Source organism: Nicotiana tabacum, chromosome 1 (assembly GCF_000715075.1).
Source record: "Nicotiana tabacum cultivar K326 chromosome 1, ASM71507v2, whole genome shotgun sequence".
NCBI lineage: Eukaryota > Viridiplantae > Streptophyta > Magnoliopsida > Solanales > Solanaceae > Nicotiana > Nicotiana tabacum.
Window position 1 is genome coordinate 64,568,661 of NC_134080.1, and position 16,917 is coordinate 64,585,577.

Genomic DNA, 16,917 nt, shown 5'->3' on the forward strand with positions numbered 1-16,917 from the left:
TTAAATAAATTTGCCAAGGTTTGACGACTACAAATCATCACAGTGCAACCTCTATATACCCTTCTAGCAATCGCAGAATCTCCTATCGGAGTAGATACCGCGAGGGGTTTACTTATCAATTCAGGTTCAATGCCAAACTTATTAGCCACAAAGGGTGTAACATATGATAATGTAGATCCCGGATCAATCAGCGCATATACATCATAAGAAAATACAGATATAATACCTGTAACAACATCTGGAGACGACTCGAGATCCTGTCGACCTACTAGAGCATAGGTTCGATTTTGAGCACCACTCGAACTCGGAACTGCACCTCTACCCCTACCACGACCTGTCGACTGCTAAAAACCCCGTGCTGGAGGTCGAACTGATGAGGAAGAACCAGACACAGATCCAGTCGGCTGAGCCATACCATCACCTCCTCTATTAGGACAATCCCGCATCATATGGCCAGGCTACCCGCACGAATAGCATGCATCAGAACCTCGACGACACAGTCCAAAGTGGGCCTTGCCGCACTGATCACAATGTGGTGTTGGGGGTCTCATCTGACTAGTATCCCTGTGATGTTGCGAGCCAGATGCCCGCGAACTCTGACCTGGACCAGAATAGGATCGATCATATCGAGGCCTCAGAAACTGTGGAGGAGCACTAGCTACAGGTGGCGCCGAACTCCTCGAAAACTGTGGCCTGATGCGGCCTCTGAAGTCATCAGAATACCCTGCAAATCTCGCCCTCTTATGCTGGCCTCTATCCTGCTCCCTAACTTCCCTCTGTTGGCGCTTACGATCCTCTAGGGTCTGGGCATAAGCTTGAATACGGGAAATATCCATGCCCTCCACCAAGGAGGCTGTCGTACACTCATTTATTAGATGTGGTCCCAACCCATTCACGAACATATGCACCCTATCACTCATCTCGGCCACCATATGGGGAGCATACCTTGCCAAAGAATCAAACTGCATACTGTACTCTCGCACACTCATATTACCTTGTCTAAGGTTCAAGAACTTATCAGCTCTAGCTCGTCGTATCTCAACTGGCAAGTAGTGACGAAGAAAGGCCTCAGAAAATTCCTTCCACACAGCTGGAGGAGGGTTAGGACCCCTGGATCTCTCCCAACTATCATAAACTGCTAAATCCCGTAGCCGATAAGAAGCCAACTCTACTGCCTCTGTATCACTAACATGCATAACCCGAAGTGTACGATGAACCTGGTCAATAAAAGTCTGTGGGTCCTCCTTGGGGTCTGATCCGGTAAACACTGGAGGGTCTAAATTAATAAAATCACGAACTCTTGTACTAACTGGTTTCTCAGTAGCACCTGTATTCTGCCTCTGAGCCTGAGCAGCTACCAAGCTAGTCAATAACTGCAAAGCACTCCGCATATCCTGGTCTGGAGTGCCAGACGGAGGAACTGGAGGCGCTGGGTGCCTTCTAATATCCTCTGGAGGAGATGGAGTAGATGAGGTATGAGAGGGCATCTCACTTTGAGCCTCACTTTGTCCTGCTCTGACTTGGGGCACCTGACTGGTACCCTCTCCGCTGCTGTATCAAGCCGTCTACTAATCGTTTGCTTCCTAGTCGAAGGCAACACTGAAAAAAAACAAGGTGAATATTAGAGACAAACACTTACGACTCAACTCTACGCACGATCTAGATTCAGGAAGAAGGTAACAACCCTAGATGTCATGTAGCCTCCTGATTATAAATGTGGCGCGCTACACATCCATAATCAAGACTCTACTAGACACGGCTCATAGACAACCCCTAGGACAGACTTTCTCTGATACCAAGTTTGTCACGACCCAAACTGAAGGGCCATGACTAGCACCCGACCACACTTGCCGAGCACCAACGTACATTTCATCTAACCTTCATTATTATCTTTTAAGGCTAAAGAGATCAATATAAATGGTAGACCTAGATCATGGACAATCAGCAATAAAATATAACGGCATGAACATACATAGCAGGGGATGACCAGACAATCAAGAAACTACATATAAGGTATGAGCTACCACGCTACTATGAAAGACTATACAACAAAAACTAGCCGACAAGGCATACCAAACTATACATGAGCTGACACCTGTCTATGAGCCTCTAAAAGAACATAAGTGATGCAACATAGCCGGAATATGGCCCCGACATACCCATAATGTCTATAACAAAAATTGCATACCAAGACCAAGGCAAGTCCGGAGAAGGGATCTCGCCAACCACCACTGAACTAGACAGTCTACTATGGTGGGGGAGCTGCACCTGCCTGTCTATCAGGACCTGCAGCACGACATGCAGCGTCCACAAATAAAAGGACGTCAGTACGAATAAAGTACTGAGTATGTAAGGCAAGGAACCATAAATACGATCAGTAATGTAAGCAAGGATAGAGAATATACAACCTGTAACATCTTAGTACCTCTCAGGGCTACTTACATGAAATGCATGATACATATGTATAAATACATAAACCTTTAAAGCATTCGCCTCTGTGGGCATCATCATCATCATATCGTACCCGGCCATAATAGGCTCGGTAGAATCGTACCCGGCCACGTGGAGCTCGGTAAAACCCAACTGATCAGTGGTTGCACAATAGGTGCCGTACCCGGCCAACTATAGCGTGGCTCAGTAGAGTAAAATAGATACATATATATAATGCATGCTCGACTCATGGAATCACATTCTAAACCTTTCGGAGTGACGTAAGGTCGGTATCCTCTGTACACGTTATTAGGACTAACTCTTCACTATGAACCTTATAAGAATCAGGAAGTACCAATAACATTGATAACATAAGAATAAGAGAAGCAACATTAACATCAATCGTTCCATAAGAGGGAAAACAATGTAAGTACTGCTAGCTTCTAAGAGTAGAGTATCTTTGGAAGCTCGTTCATTACATTATGTACAATCGGAGTCGTGCAAAAGAAGGAAAGGGATAGCCTCACATACCTTGTATATACTTCCCCAATCTCAAGCTATGCAATTGTCAAAACTCCTTAGTCTACAATAAGAGAAACGATACTATCGTTATCATTTAAGCGTCATAACTGTTATGTATCGACCACAACCTATTTTACGATGAAACGGACAGCACCTCCCCTATATATATGACCTCACACCATTCAAAACAATCACCAAACAGCCCAAACATCATCAATAATAAACATATTGAGCCTCCCAAAATAGTCCACACACAGCCTAATCACTCCATACATACGACGACCACCGTAGTCGTGTCAAACAACCTGGAAATGTTACGAATAACTATCAGCCCATAAACCTACATATATATGGTGTTTCTCCACACCCTTCCTCCTCCAAAACTCCACAAGATAGTAGTAAAATACGCAGCCCAAAAACAACGCAAAACAGTCCACAAAACAATAACACTACTACCAAACCTTTCGATATATATCTCACAAGTTCTAGCTTCAATGGCTTAGCCGCAACTTGGATAATCTTAAATACATATAGAGTAAGAGGTTCCTTAACTTTATACAGAAAGAACAACTCCAATTTGACCTTAAATTTCCAAGAAATATCCCTCCAATGCTGCCACAACAACAAAAAAATGAAACTAGCGATCAATTAGTGTTTTTCGGCACTAGAATCACTTTAGAAGGCTTTAAATCATCTAGGATTGATATTAAGAACATTAGGGAGTATTTACAGAACATATACCCTTTAAAACAACCTCCCACACGAGCTGGAACGACACAAAAATGAGCAACAACAAGAAGAACAAGAGACTTACTAGCGCCACGGAATTCCCGACACTTGATTTGTGTTGTTTGCCCTTTTTTGGGTCTTGAATCTTGAGAGAACCTTGAGAGGATGTTCCTAGGGTTCTAAGGTATGAAAATAGTGAAAAGAAATGACTAAAAACGGGTTGTAGTCATCCTATATAGGTCCAAATATCTTAAACCGACTTAGTGGGCCCCATAGAGAGGTGCTTGGCGCAGTCTCGCGAAAACGCAAATATCTCTCTACTCCGAGATCGTATCGATGAACGGTTTAATGCGTTGGAAACTAGACTCATAGATATTTAATTTGGTGGGTAGATCACCCCATAATTCCTTGTAAATTATGAGAAAAGATTAGAAACATTTGACCTAATGTTTAAGTAAAATTATGAACCTAAGTTGCGACAACTTTTGTCGACTTTTGTTTCATAACTCGTTTGACTTCAAGACTTATGATACGGATATTATATGATTAAAATACCTTAATAAATGACCTCTTGAGTGTATTAAGCACCGCTAGATTACCTGAAAATACGAGTTACAACATCCTTGATTCGTTTAACTTCTAATACTGGTTAATCACCCTTATACACTCTTGTATCACATAAGACCAATAGGATTGACTTCTTATCATCTCAAAGATAATTCCTTCTTGGATTTATGTTAACTAATATATGGCATGAACTAACACATGTGGATATGGGTTGTAACAGACTGTTTCTCAAACCACCTTGCATATCCAGGATTTATCTCACCCTTTGTAGTGTCTGGGACTTGAGTATCACTTTTCAAGTATAGACATCCATTCCACATCTGCTGAAGTAGAGCCTCAGGAATAGTGGCTTCTGGGTGTAATTCAATTACTTGCATACTCAAATCTTCATCATCAGGAACTACTTGATATCTCCCTAGTTGTCTTAGGACTCTTAGTGGTGCATACGGCTGGATGCTTCTCAATCCCAATAGTAGCAGATAACTATTTGAGGTTGACATGTGTATCACTTCCCTCATAGGGAGCCATCCCAAAGTTCATTCAATCTGATTTGCCATTAAAGCCTTTAGATGAGATACCCATGCTTCTATCCCTTCCGGAGCCTGATAATTTTTTATTCTTTCCTCATAACTCTCGATGCAATTATCATTGTTTGACCCATACTGTATGATCTTGGGTTGTTGTTGGAGATGTTCGATCACCCACATTTGCAACAAAATTTTACATCCTTCGAAGACTTTTGCTCCTGATTTACATAAAGTCAAAGCCCGATAAATGTCTGAGAGAATGATGGGGACAAGGGTGTGATTTTCTTTGGTGGTGAGGATTTGCACAACTTTCGCGGTGAGAATATCAATTATTCGCTCTTTGTTTGGGAAGACCATGATTCCTAGAAAAGCCACCATAAAGGCAAAGAGACGGTGAATCTGCCAAGTGTCTTTGTTTTGCTTGTTAGTAAGGCCTTTCTCATGAATTTCGAACCCATCTGACTTTCCGAACCTTGAATACAAAAAGTTGAAGGAACAACATCCATTGATGACATTGCTTTTCCTGATTTGACTGCTGATGTTCAGAAGACCGAAGAATCGATGTACCAAAGGAGCCTTTGTGAATATCAGGCTTTGATTTCTTAGACTTCCGTCAAAACCAGCATATCCAGCTATCTCCTCTAATGTAGGAGTAAGCTCGAAGTCAGAGAAACGAAAGACATTGTGAACAGGGTCCCAAAAAGTTACTAACGCCGCAATCAGATCATCACGGGGTTTAACTTTCATAATATCCGTGACATTTCCCAAATGCTTGACGACCCATTTTTGACCATCTTCGCCTAAATTATACCACCACATTTGAAGCTGAAATAGAAACTCTTCTGTATTCGTGGATGGGGGGTTTTGCGTGGTGCTCATTTTGTATCTGAAATTTAATTTTAATAAAGTCAAGACTCATTTTAAAAATATACACTAAAAAAAATTTCCAATTTTTTATTTATTAAATACCCTTATTTCAAGATTTAAAACTATTTTTTGGGAATTTTTTAAAATAACCCATTTTATTCCTCGGTTCTCACCATGATTTCATTTAAGCTGGTCAACAAGCATGTTCGAGGCAAATGAATGCACAGGTAGCAAGTAGGATGCATCAGGATGGTCTTTTTGTTTCGGGTTCACCTGTCCTAGACAGACCCAACCCCTGTGTTGAGTCTCCAAGGCCAAATGTACATGATGCAAATAGACGTTCCTACTAGGGATCCGGTTCATGGCTGAGTTATTCTAGGTAAAAACCTGAGGTTGATTGTTCTAAACCTGGCTTACCCAAACAGACAGTTTGAGCCGAAGCGGGGGCAACGTACCGGGAGCACGAAAGTCTACCCGGCCTAGTTACTTGTCCCAACTTCGTCTTATTTGGTATGACTTTAACAGAAAGGTGGGCCACGCGCACGTGTGCACCATAAATTTAGAAGACTCAGAAAGAAGGAGGTTTCGTAGCAGCTGTATATATTCACAATTCAAATAATATTAAAGCGGTAAAAAGCAACATTTAGCATATTAGCATATAAACAGTTGAAAATCATATAGTAAATAAAGCCAATTAACACAGATATTTTAAGCTCGAATTCTTTAAACCCTGAACCAATGGTTCTGGGTTACAGTTTACACTGTACTTTTATCCCCAGCAGAGTCGCCAGAGCTGTCGCACCTCCTTTTTACATACCCGAGAGGGTACAAGGGAGTTTTCTCCAATTAAAGGATAGTCGAAACGGGATTTGTTTGTTTGTTTCAGAGTCGCCACTTGGGAATTTTAAGGCGTCCCAAGTCACCAATTTTAATCCCTGAATCGAGGAGAATATGACTCTGTTTATTATTCTGCGAACCAGAAATCCTGAGTAAGGAATTCTGTTAATCCGGAAGAAGGTGTTAGGCATTTCCGAATTCCGTGGTTCTAGCACGGTCGCTTAACTGTTTTTATTCTTGGCTTAATTATCTCGATTTTACATTTTTATTGCATGATTTTGTTACCGCTTCTGTTTAGATTGTTTATAATTAAAGACCATTCTTCGAATCGAATCACGCGTACGTGTATTCGTTTTATATATTATATATTTTTTAACGTGAAAAATCGTGTCACGCGTACATATACACAATGATATTGATAATATATTTATTATAAAAATAATTATTATTTTTTTCGAAATTGTGTATAAAAATAAAATTAAGAACATTCGTCTTTCTTAAATAATGAACCGCACATCTCGGGTTTTATAAATTAATTTAATATCCCTGACGAATCTCTTTTTAATAAAAATTTGCTCGAAATTGCGCGAACGCATAATCCGAATTGCCTTAGAAGTATAATCAAGTCACGCGAACGCATCCTTAATTATGCAAATATTCTTGACAATAATATAAATTCTCTACAAATGTTTATTGCATCCATCTATTTTTAAATGTAAGAGTCATGGAGAATCACCGATTGGGATGCCACCAAATTTCTTGACAAAGAATTCAAAATTTATTAGGCGTTACTACAAGTCTTATTTTACGCGTATGAATTATCTACCTCAAAACTATTCAAATTTTAAAGAATTAATGATATGAAAAAGAAACAAACAACATGTAACTAAAAATACTACCATTTTTATCGTGGATACAACATTAATATATCCAAAAATCGAATCGCATATAAAACTGGAAAAAGAATTAATTTGATAGACAAATTAATAATTTCTGAAGAATTTTCATTGTTATATTTGATACGAACTCTATTTCTACATATCCTTGACATAAAATGTTGCACTTCGTGCTTATAAATCTCATATCCTTCTCATATACCTGTTTTTAATCCAAAGTTATAATTATTTAGTTAATTTTTTGATTACGAAGATTGAGTTTGAGATAAATAAACCAATTCTTATTCTCTGCCTATGCGAATATTTGCAAACACTAACTCTATATTTTGTAAAAAATCATCGACATTATTTCATACATTAAAAGAAATGAGTTGATCGCGTTCCTAAAATAACTATGCCATTTGTTATTAAGAAAGAGAACTAATCTACCAATTGATTTAATAAGACGACATCATCTAGCCTTAAACAAAATTGGATATTTGACAAAATAAGCTAGTAATGTAATTTCTGGATATTTCCGTACTATTCTTTACTTAGCTAACAATATCACAAGATTTAATTAATGGCCAATTTTCTGCAATGTTCCCTATCTCAATAATCCAAACAGTAAATGTCATCACTAGTCCTCAAAACATATAAGATTATCGTGGAATTTACTACTCCAGAAGGTTAATTAGTTAACAGTTTATCATGTCAAGTATAATACTATATTAACCAACTAAAACAAAACTGAAACTTAAACTAATAAAATTTAAATGAGTAGAAGACATCCTTATAATTCCAAACTTCATTTACTTGCCATGTTGAAGCTTTTCATGACATGAATTTACAGATATGTACCTGATATTGGAAGCAAAAGAAAATGATGATGAGAATCAACGACAGTAATAACAATACAGTAACAAAGAAAGAAAGCAGAAGATTTTTAGTTTTTATTTTTATTTTGAAAGCTTAAATATTTTTCGGAATTTTTCTTTCTCTTGAATGTTCAGCCTTTTTTTTCTCTCTCTTCTATATGTGTATTTTTTCTCTCTGTCTCTTTTTTTAAAATCTGATTTCAAGACTTCATATATATAACTCATCCCATAAACCTTTCAATTAATTAAAATCCATACTTTTTCTCTACCCAACCCATTATCTTCTCACTCATCCCCATTACATTAAATAAACATATCACACCACCCCATTATATTTTGTCCCCCATGCCTAACATAAAATAATGCAAGATTCCCCCCACTAAATTTTGTCTTGTCCCCCCTTTATATTAAATAACCATATCACAACCCACCCCATTTCATTTTGTCCCCCATGCTTCAAATAAACAATTACAAAATGTACAATTCCTAAACTACCCCTCCGGCCCTATTGCAAATTACTATTTTACCCCCGAAAGTACTATAAATTACCAAACTACCCATCAGCTATAACACATCAATTAATCAAACTTAACCAAAATATAGGCAATATGATTAATTTCTAACAATGTTCAAACAACAAATTTCATGAACATGATTTCTTCAACATTTCAATAACAAATCACATGAATATGATTTCAACCACAAATCATATGAACACAAATTGAACAACCAAGAACAACTAAAATTTGATTGAACAATATTTTTAGCAACAACAAACCTATTTTCGGATTTAAACAACAACAACAACAATCAAACAAGTATATTTAGATTTCTAAATTCAATAATATTGAACTTAAAATCAATCATAACAACATTACAACCAACAATTCCTATATCAAACTTAAATAAGATTATGAGACAAATTCAAGAGATAATCATAAATGATAAACAAGAAATCAAACTATACAAATTTCAGATTCAAGATCAACAAACATAATATGAACATGAATTTAAATCTAAAAATAAAAACGACGGATTCAAATGATTAAAACCAACATACTTCCTTTATTACCACTAAATTCTTTTAGGCAAATGACAAAACAAAACCTAAGAAGAAACAATTATGAATTTAAACTTGATCTTGACAATAATAACAATTTCCGGAAAATACATAAAATACATTAAACAAATTAAAGAAACAATTAATTAAACTTCAATTTGTATCTAACTAATATTAAACTAACAAATATTCACTTAAACAATAATACAAACATGAAATAAACAACTAATTAATCTTTCATTTGAAATCTGAAAAATTAATTTAACAAAGCACATGAACAAACTAAAAAAAAATTAATTCAAACGATATACATGAACAAAACAAAACATTTGCCGATTTTAGATTCGAAAATATCAAAACAAAATACGGACAAAAAAATAAAATTCAAAATCTACTAACCGAATCGAACGACATACATACGGACTGTTTTGACGAACCTCGAATGGGAGTGAATTTGTCTGGACTTAACGATGAACTCAATCGACGAGCTCACCTCTCTTTTAAACTTGACGAACTCAAAACGACGCTCAACGAACTCAAACTAAAACTCGACCATACAGTGTTGGCGATGGTGACGAGAAGAAGATGAAGCGAAGCAGCTGCTCGCATGATGGGTCTGTTTGGTTCGCTTGAAGCTGAAAGCAGAAGAAGCAGCTACGGCAGCCATGGATGGAGGTCGAAGCTCGAGCTTTGACGAAGAACGAAGAAGATGAAAGCAACCACCATGGACGATGAAGAAACTGCAGTGAAGCAGCAACGGCGGGGATCTGGACAGAGGAAGAGAAGCAGCAGTGACAGCCTTAATGAAGCTAGAAGATGCAGTAGCAAAGCACCTCCACGAAACAGTAATCTCGAAGCAGCGACACTGTTTGGCGCAGCCATGTTAACTCTGGTTCGAGCTCGATGAAACAATAGCAGCTATGGTAGAAAGAAGAGAAGTATCAACGTCGATGTTGAGAAGAAGACACAGCAGCGACGCAGCTCGACGAAACAGTAGCAGCTAGTGGTCTCGTTATCGGAGAAGAAACACGAAGCATCGGCAGCAGTTATGGGAGTTGGAGGCTTGAGGATTTGTCTGGACGATGAGGATGGGGAAGTTTGTGTGAGGGTGGTGACAATGGAGGTTGGGCAGCTAGGTCGTGGGGGTGGTTGTGGTGGAGATGGTGAAGTAGCCATTGATGGAGCTTGTCTTTCTTGAGGAAGAAGAAGAAGAAAGATAGAAAAAGGGGGGGTGGTAGTTTAGTGTTTAGGTTAGGGTTTTCTTGATTTTGTTTTTGTTTTGTTTTTGTAAAATGTAAGACAAAGTGGTTTGGGTCTTTTGGGTTATGGACTGGGTCGACCTAGTTCGAAATGGACTGGGTCGTAGGGAAGACTGGGCCATTTTTTGGGCCTGTGGCTTGAAATTGAAGAAGAGGCCCAATTCCGACTTTCTTTATATTTTCGCTCTCTTTTCTTCTTTTATTTTTCTAAAACTAAATTATAAAAATACTTAAACTATTATTAAGAACTAAATTAAGTTATAAAAGCGCAAATTAACTCCCAATAACAATTAACGCACAATTAAATAATAATTAAGCATAAAATTGTATATTTGGACATTAAATGCTAAAAATGCAAACGATGCCTATTTTTGTAATTTTTAATTTTTGTAAAACAAATTGTATATTTGGGAGTAATTCTCATATAGGGCAAAAATCACGTGCTTACATATGGAGACATACCAATTGGAGTTTTGAAAGCGGTACGATAGGCCCAAAGTGCATCGTCTTACTTTTTCGCCCAATCCGTTCTTGTAGCATTCACGACCTTTGTCAACACACTCTTGATTTCTCTACTCGACAGTTCCACTTGCCTGCTTGTTTGTGGATGATATGGGGTGGCAACCTTATGGTGAACACTATATTTTTCTAACACTTTTGCGAAAGCTCGGTTGCAGAAGTGAGTGTCTTCGTCACTGATTCTTGCCCTTGGAGTGCCAATTCGAGTGAATATATTCTTTCTCAAGAAACCAATGACTCCCTTTGCCTTATTTGTCAGGAGCGCTGCGGCCTCCACCCACTTTGACACATAGTCCATAGCTACGAGTATGTACTTGTTTCCATATGACCTGACAAAAGGCCCCATGAAATTGATTTTCCATATATCAAACACTTCTACCTCATGAAATGGGTTCATTAGCATCTCATATCAGCGAGAGAAATATTCTCAGTTAATTGGAAGTCATCAAAACCCTTCACCCATAAGTGAGCATATTTGAACAATGTCGGCCAGTAAAAGCCTGACTCCAACACCTTCGCAGATGTCCGTACTCCCCCCAAATGGCTGCCATATGGGGATGCATGACAAACCTACAAAATAGAAGATTAGTCTATCTCGGGGATACATCTCTACATCATGTTATCAACACAAATCCTGAACAGATAAGGCTCATCCCAATAATACATGCGACAGTCACGAAAGAACTTTTTCTTTTGGACAAAAGAAAGGTCATATGGGACAATACCACTCGCCAGGTAGTTTGCAATATCTGCATACCATGGCGCTACCTCAAGGCTCGTGGCCAACAGTTGTTTATCTGGGAAAGTCTCCACAATCTCTTTCACCTCAACCTTCTTCTCTGCTCCTTCTAGCCTAGACAAGTGATCAACCACTTGGTTCTCCGTTTCCTTTCAGTCACGGATTTCTAAGTCAAATTCTTGCAGCAGTAGCACCCATTGAATCAAGCATGATTTTGACTCCTTCTTCTCAATTAGGTATCTGAGAGCAGCATGGTCAGTATAAACAATTACCTTCAATCCTATCAGGTATGACCTGAATTTGTCAAATGTGAATACCATTGCTAGCATCTCCTTCTTGGTCACTGTGTAATTTAGTTGGGCACCACTCAAAGTTCTACTTGCATAGTAGATTGGATGCATGACTTTATCTTTTCGCTACCCAAGAACTGCTCCCACAACATATTCACTTGCATCACATATTAGCTCAAAAGGTTGCTCCAGTCAGGTGCAACTATGATAGGTGCAGACACCATCCTCTTCTTCAACTCCTCAAAAGCTACCATGTAGTCATCAGAAAACACAAAAGGGTAATCTTTTTCAAGTAATTTACACAACGGGTTAGCAATTTTGAAAATATCTTTTATAAATCTCCTTTAAAAACCGGCGTGTCCTAGGAAACTTCTTATTGCATTAACAGAAGTGGGTGGTGGTAACTTCTCTATCACATCAACCTTTGTGCGATCCACTTCAATTCCCTTACTACACTAGGTGCCCCAAGACTATACCTTCCTGTACCATGAATTGGCACTTCTCCCAGTTCAATACTAGATTAGTCTCCATACACCTCTTCAATACTCTTCTCAAGTTCATAAGGCAATCATCTAATGAGTTCTCAACCACTGAGAAGTCATCCATGAAGACCTCCATTATTTCCTCTACCATATCTGTAAAGATGGGCATCATGCACCTTTGGAATGTGGCGGGTGCATTGCATAGGCCAAACAACATTCTCTGAAAGACATAGATGCCATAAGGGCAGGTGAACGAAATTTTCTCTCTATCCTCTGGAGCAATAGAAATCTGATTATACCCTGAGTATCCGTCCAGAAAGCAGAAGTGGGACCTCCCTGCCAATCTATCTAGCATCTGATCAATGAATGGCAGTGAGAAATGGTCTTTCTGGGTAGCCTTATTCAACCTTCTATAATCCATACGATTCGCCAACCTGTGACTGTTATTGTTGAGATCAACTCGTTATTCTCATTTTGCACTACAATCATTCCACCCTTCTTTGGCATACACTGAATTGGGCTGACACGGTTACTGTCAGAGATAGGGAAGATGATTCATGCATCTAACCACTTGATCACTTCTTTCTTCACCACTTCTTTTATGTTGGGGTTTAGTCTTCTTTGATGTTCTCTAGAAGGTTTGTGCCCGTCTTCCAATAAAATATTATGCATACAAAATGCCGGGCTTATACCTTTAATATTTGCAATGGCCCAACCAATTACTGTCTTGCACTCCATCAACACATAAAAAAGCTATTCTGCCTGCACATCTAACAAACTAGATGAGATAATAACAGGTAAAGTTAAGTTAGGTCCCAAGAAAGCATACCTGAGGTGAGACAGGAGCGGTTTTAGCTCCAACTGTGGTGGCTCTTCAATTGACGGCTTAGCTGGATGGGTCTTTATTTCTTCTAAGTGTAAAGTCTCGAATTCGAGCTCTCTTTTCCAATACCCTTGACCTTCAAGGGACAAAACCCACTCCACTAAGTCTTTACTATCTACCTCTTCTAAGTTCATGAGGTAGGCTACTAGAGGGTCTTTTGCATTCAGAGCCTCATCTTCCTCCTCCAAAATCACATCCACAGCTTCTATCAGAGAGCAGTTAGCAAATTCACTTGGTCACCGCATAGACTTCTGCACATTGAATATTATTTCTTCATCGTTCAGTCTCATTTTTAGCTCTCCAGTTTCACAATCAATTAGAACTCTCCTAGTGTCCAAGAATGGCCTCCCCAAAATTATGAGAATTTCCTCATCCACCCGGTAGTCCAGAATGATAAAATTTGCTGGGAACACAAACTTTCCAACCTGCACTAGTACATCATCAAGTATACCTGATGGCCTCTTCACCATTCGATTGGCTAGCTGTAGTAACATGGATGTGGGTCTTGCTCTTCCAATGCCTAACCTTTTATAGATAGCTGGGGGCATCAAGTTTATGCTCATTCCCAAATCACATAGTGCTTTAGCAAAAAGCATAGTTACCTATTATGCATGGGATTGTGAAACTCCCTGGGTCGGACAACTTCTTAGCTATGAGTCTCGCCATGACAGTACTGCATGTCTGAGTTAGTGTAACAGTGGCCAAGTCTTGAAAGTCGAACTTACGAGACATCAAATCCTTTATCATTTTTGCATAACCAGGCATCTCCTTCAAGGAGTCAATCAATGGAATGTTCACTTGGATTTGCTTCAACATCTCCATGAATTTCTTATACTGCTCAGGCTTCAATCAATAGATTTGCTTCAATCTCTGTGGGAAGGGTGCTGGAGATCACTTCCTTCCTGTGATTTGAGTTTTATCCTGATCGGGCACTACTTCTACTATCGTTTCTTGCACTACCTTAGTCTCCTTTGCAACCTCTTTTTCTTTGCTTGTGCTCTCTTGTGCATGTTATATCATCACCTCAATTAACCTTGTTGAATCATCTACCTCAATGGGTATTGGCAGAAGTGTTTCAATTGGTCGGCTTTCGCGAGCAATTCTTGCTCTAGATCTAGGTCTCTACCATTTCTTAGACTCACTGCCATAAGTTGTTTCTGGACCTGCTCTTTTGGATTGACATGAGTGTCTGTAGGCAACGTCCCTTGGGGACAATTATTCAGAGCCATGGATAACTTCCCTAGTTGAATCTCAAAGCCTTTGATAGTTGTGTCGTGCAATACTACCTTTTCTTGCATTTGTTGGACATTTTCTTCCATTTTCCCGCTGACCCCAATGAGTTGTTGCAACATTCCTTTAATTCAAACAACCCATCATCTTGTCGCATTATCTGTTGTTATTGAGGCTGTTGATAAGCTGGCTGCTGATTTTACTGATTGTATCCCTGTTGCCTTTGATAAGGCACAACTTGACCACGTGGTCGCGTAGCACCAGGATTGTTGCTATTATTTTATTGCTGCTGTGCTGGTCTATATTGTTGATTCTGTTGTCCCCAATTCTGACCACCTTGCATCGGTCCTCCAAATTTGGCCACATAGTTCATATTTTCCTGATAGTTCTGATAGTCACTTTCCGCACTCCACGGGCATATATATGGTTGGTTAATGCATGGTGTACATAAGCCCTCATTCGTCGCATCAACTATGTGTACCTGCTGCTTCTGGCCTGATTCATCAATCTTTTTGGTGGGGATACTCATTTGCATCATCAGAGTGACCATATTTTTGGCTATATAGTTGTTTGGGTCCAAAGCCACTGAATGAACGACAGGATAGATCGTAGAGTCTCTTGTCATCCATCCTGAGTTTTGAGCCATTTTATCAAGTAGGATCTTACATTCTTTGAATGATTTGCTCAAAAACGCTCCACCTGCTGAAGCATCAACATTGGCCTTTAAGTTGTCTTCCAATCCTATGTAGAACCTCTGCCCCAACATCTGATCTAGAATGCCATGATGTGGACACTTGACCAGCATACCTTTGAACCTCTCTCACGTTTCTTGTAGTGTTTCTGTTGATCTTTGCCTGAAGCTCAATATCTCATCAACTTGTTTGCCAGTCTTATTGGTAAGGTAGAACTTGTTCAAAAATTGCTTGACTAATTCCTCCCAAGTAGTGATGGAGTTTATGGGGAGTGAATTGAGCCAAGTCTGAGCCTCTTCTGTCACCGAGAATGGAAACAATAATAGCCTTATTGCTTCCGGTGTCACATCTGATTGCCTCTGCGTGACACATATCGATAGCAAAATTTTTAGATGCTGCTGAGGTTCTTCAATGTAAGATCCTGAGAATAGTCCCTTGTTTTGCAATAAATGTAGCATGTTGTTTGTGATTTGAAATGATTCCGCTTGTATCTGAGGAGCTGCAATTTCGGTTGCCAGATTTTTGGCAGTGGGTTGTGGCCAATCTTACAATGCTGCTTCTGGCACAAGAGGAACCACACCCTTATTGTTCGGGTCATTAGTATTTTTATGTTGTTTGGATTTTCTATTTCGTCATCCATGTCTGGTTCGATTTGTTCTATTGAGTTCTATTGTTGTTTGCCCTTCTTATTTGCACGATTCAGTGCATTGAAAATTTTCTCAGGATCCGATAATGCTTCGTACAATTCACTAGTTCTTGAGGAGTTTCTAGGCATGCACCTGTAACACTCAAGACTACAAACGTTCAAATTTCGATGTATTTAGTTTAAAATGAAGAAAATTGACTACATTAACAATTCTAGCACCTCTTTTAGCTGAAATTAATAACACCATTAGTTCTCCGGCAACGACGCCAAAATTTGATCACGCCCAACTATGCCTTATAAAAAGGACTAAGTGATCGTTGCAAATATATTATGGTTAACAAATCCAGAGTCGAATCCCATAGGGAATTAACCTATTAAGCGCAACTAAAAGACTCGCATAAATTCACGCAACAATCTTTAGAAATATTTAAATAACAAATTGGATGGTTACTAACTAAATATCATGTAATGAAAAAAATATAGTAATTAATAACTAACTACGAACAAGTGTAGACAAGAATTGGAAAGGTCTAGGGTTTTGATTTTCCCTATTGTCGGAATTCTCCCCGCTATATTTTTTATAATTTCGCCTAATTATCCTCTACCGATCGTGAGTACTTTGTGTGTCGCAGCTCTCTCTCGAGTAACTACCATAATTTACTAGACATATTCTCTCGAACTACGCTAGTTGACACTAATTTACCGCTTACTATGATCGCACCAAGGTTTCATTATCTCTAATCTCGCCTTTAAAACCTCCATATTGATCTCTCAAATACATTATGAGTGATGTTTTTCAACAACTACCTAAATACGTACTCTCTCTCTCTATCAGTACACACTAAATAAGCACAGTCAATTGAGGGCCCTTCAACTAACAACAAT

At 38.9% G+C, this 16,917-nt stretch overlaps 1 protein-coding gene across 1 annotated transcript; it reads right to left on the bottom strand.

Annotated features, from left to right (window-relative positions):
* Window positions 1-11,059: 11,059 nt before the first annotated feature.
* On the bottom strand, window positions 11,060-14,286 carry LOC142162813 (uncharacterized). The gene is made up of 6 exons (XM_075219674.1): window positions 14,067-14,286; window positions 13,411-13,669; window positions 12,576-13,021; window positions 12,321-12,382; window positions 11,828-11,958; window positions 11,060-11,399 (listed from the first exon to the last, which is right to left on the bottom strand). The coding sequence occupies exons 1-6, from the start codon at window positions 14,284-14,286 to the stop codon at window positions 11,060-11,062; spliced, it is 1,458 nt and encodes a 485-aa protein (XP_075075775.1).
* Between the last annotated feature and the right edge of the window lie 2,631 nt (window positions 14,287-16,917).

Bases quoted from the DNA above. Each gene is read 5' to 3' on its own strand.
- LOC142162813 (XM_075219674.1), bottom strand. From the start codon at position 14,286: ATGGAGATGTTGAAGCAAATCCAAGTGAACATTCCATTGATTGACTCC. The intron at 11,959-12,320 runs GTGTCTGCACCT...CGTGACTGAAAG, and splicing joins AGGAGTTGAAGAAGAGGATG to GAAACGGAGAACCAAGTGGT. The intron at 11,400-11,827 runs GTATGCAGATAT...GCCTTTTGTCAG, and splicing joins AGCCTTGAGGTAGCGCCATG to GTCATATGGAAACAAGTACA.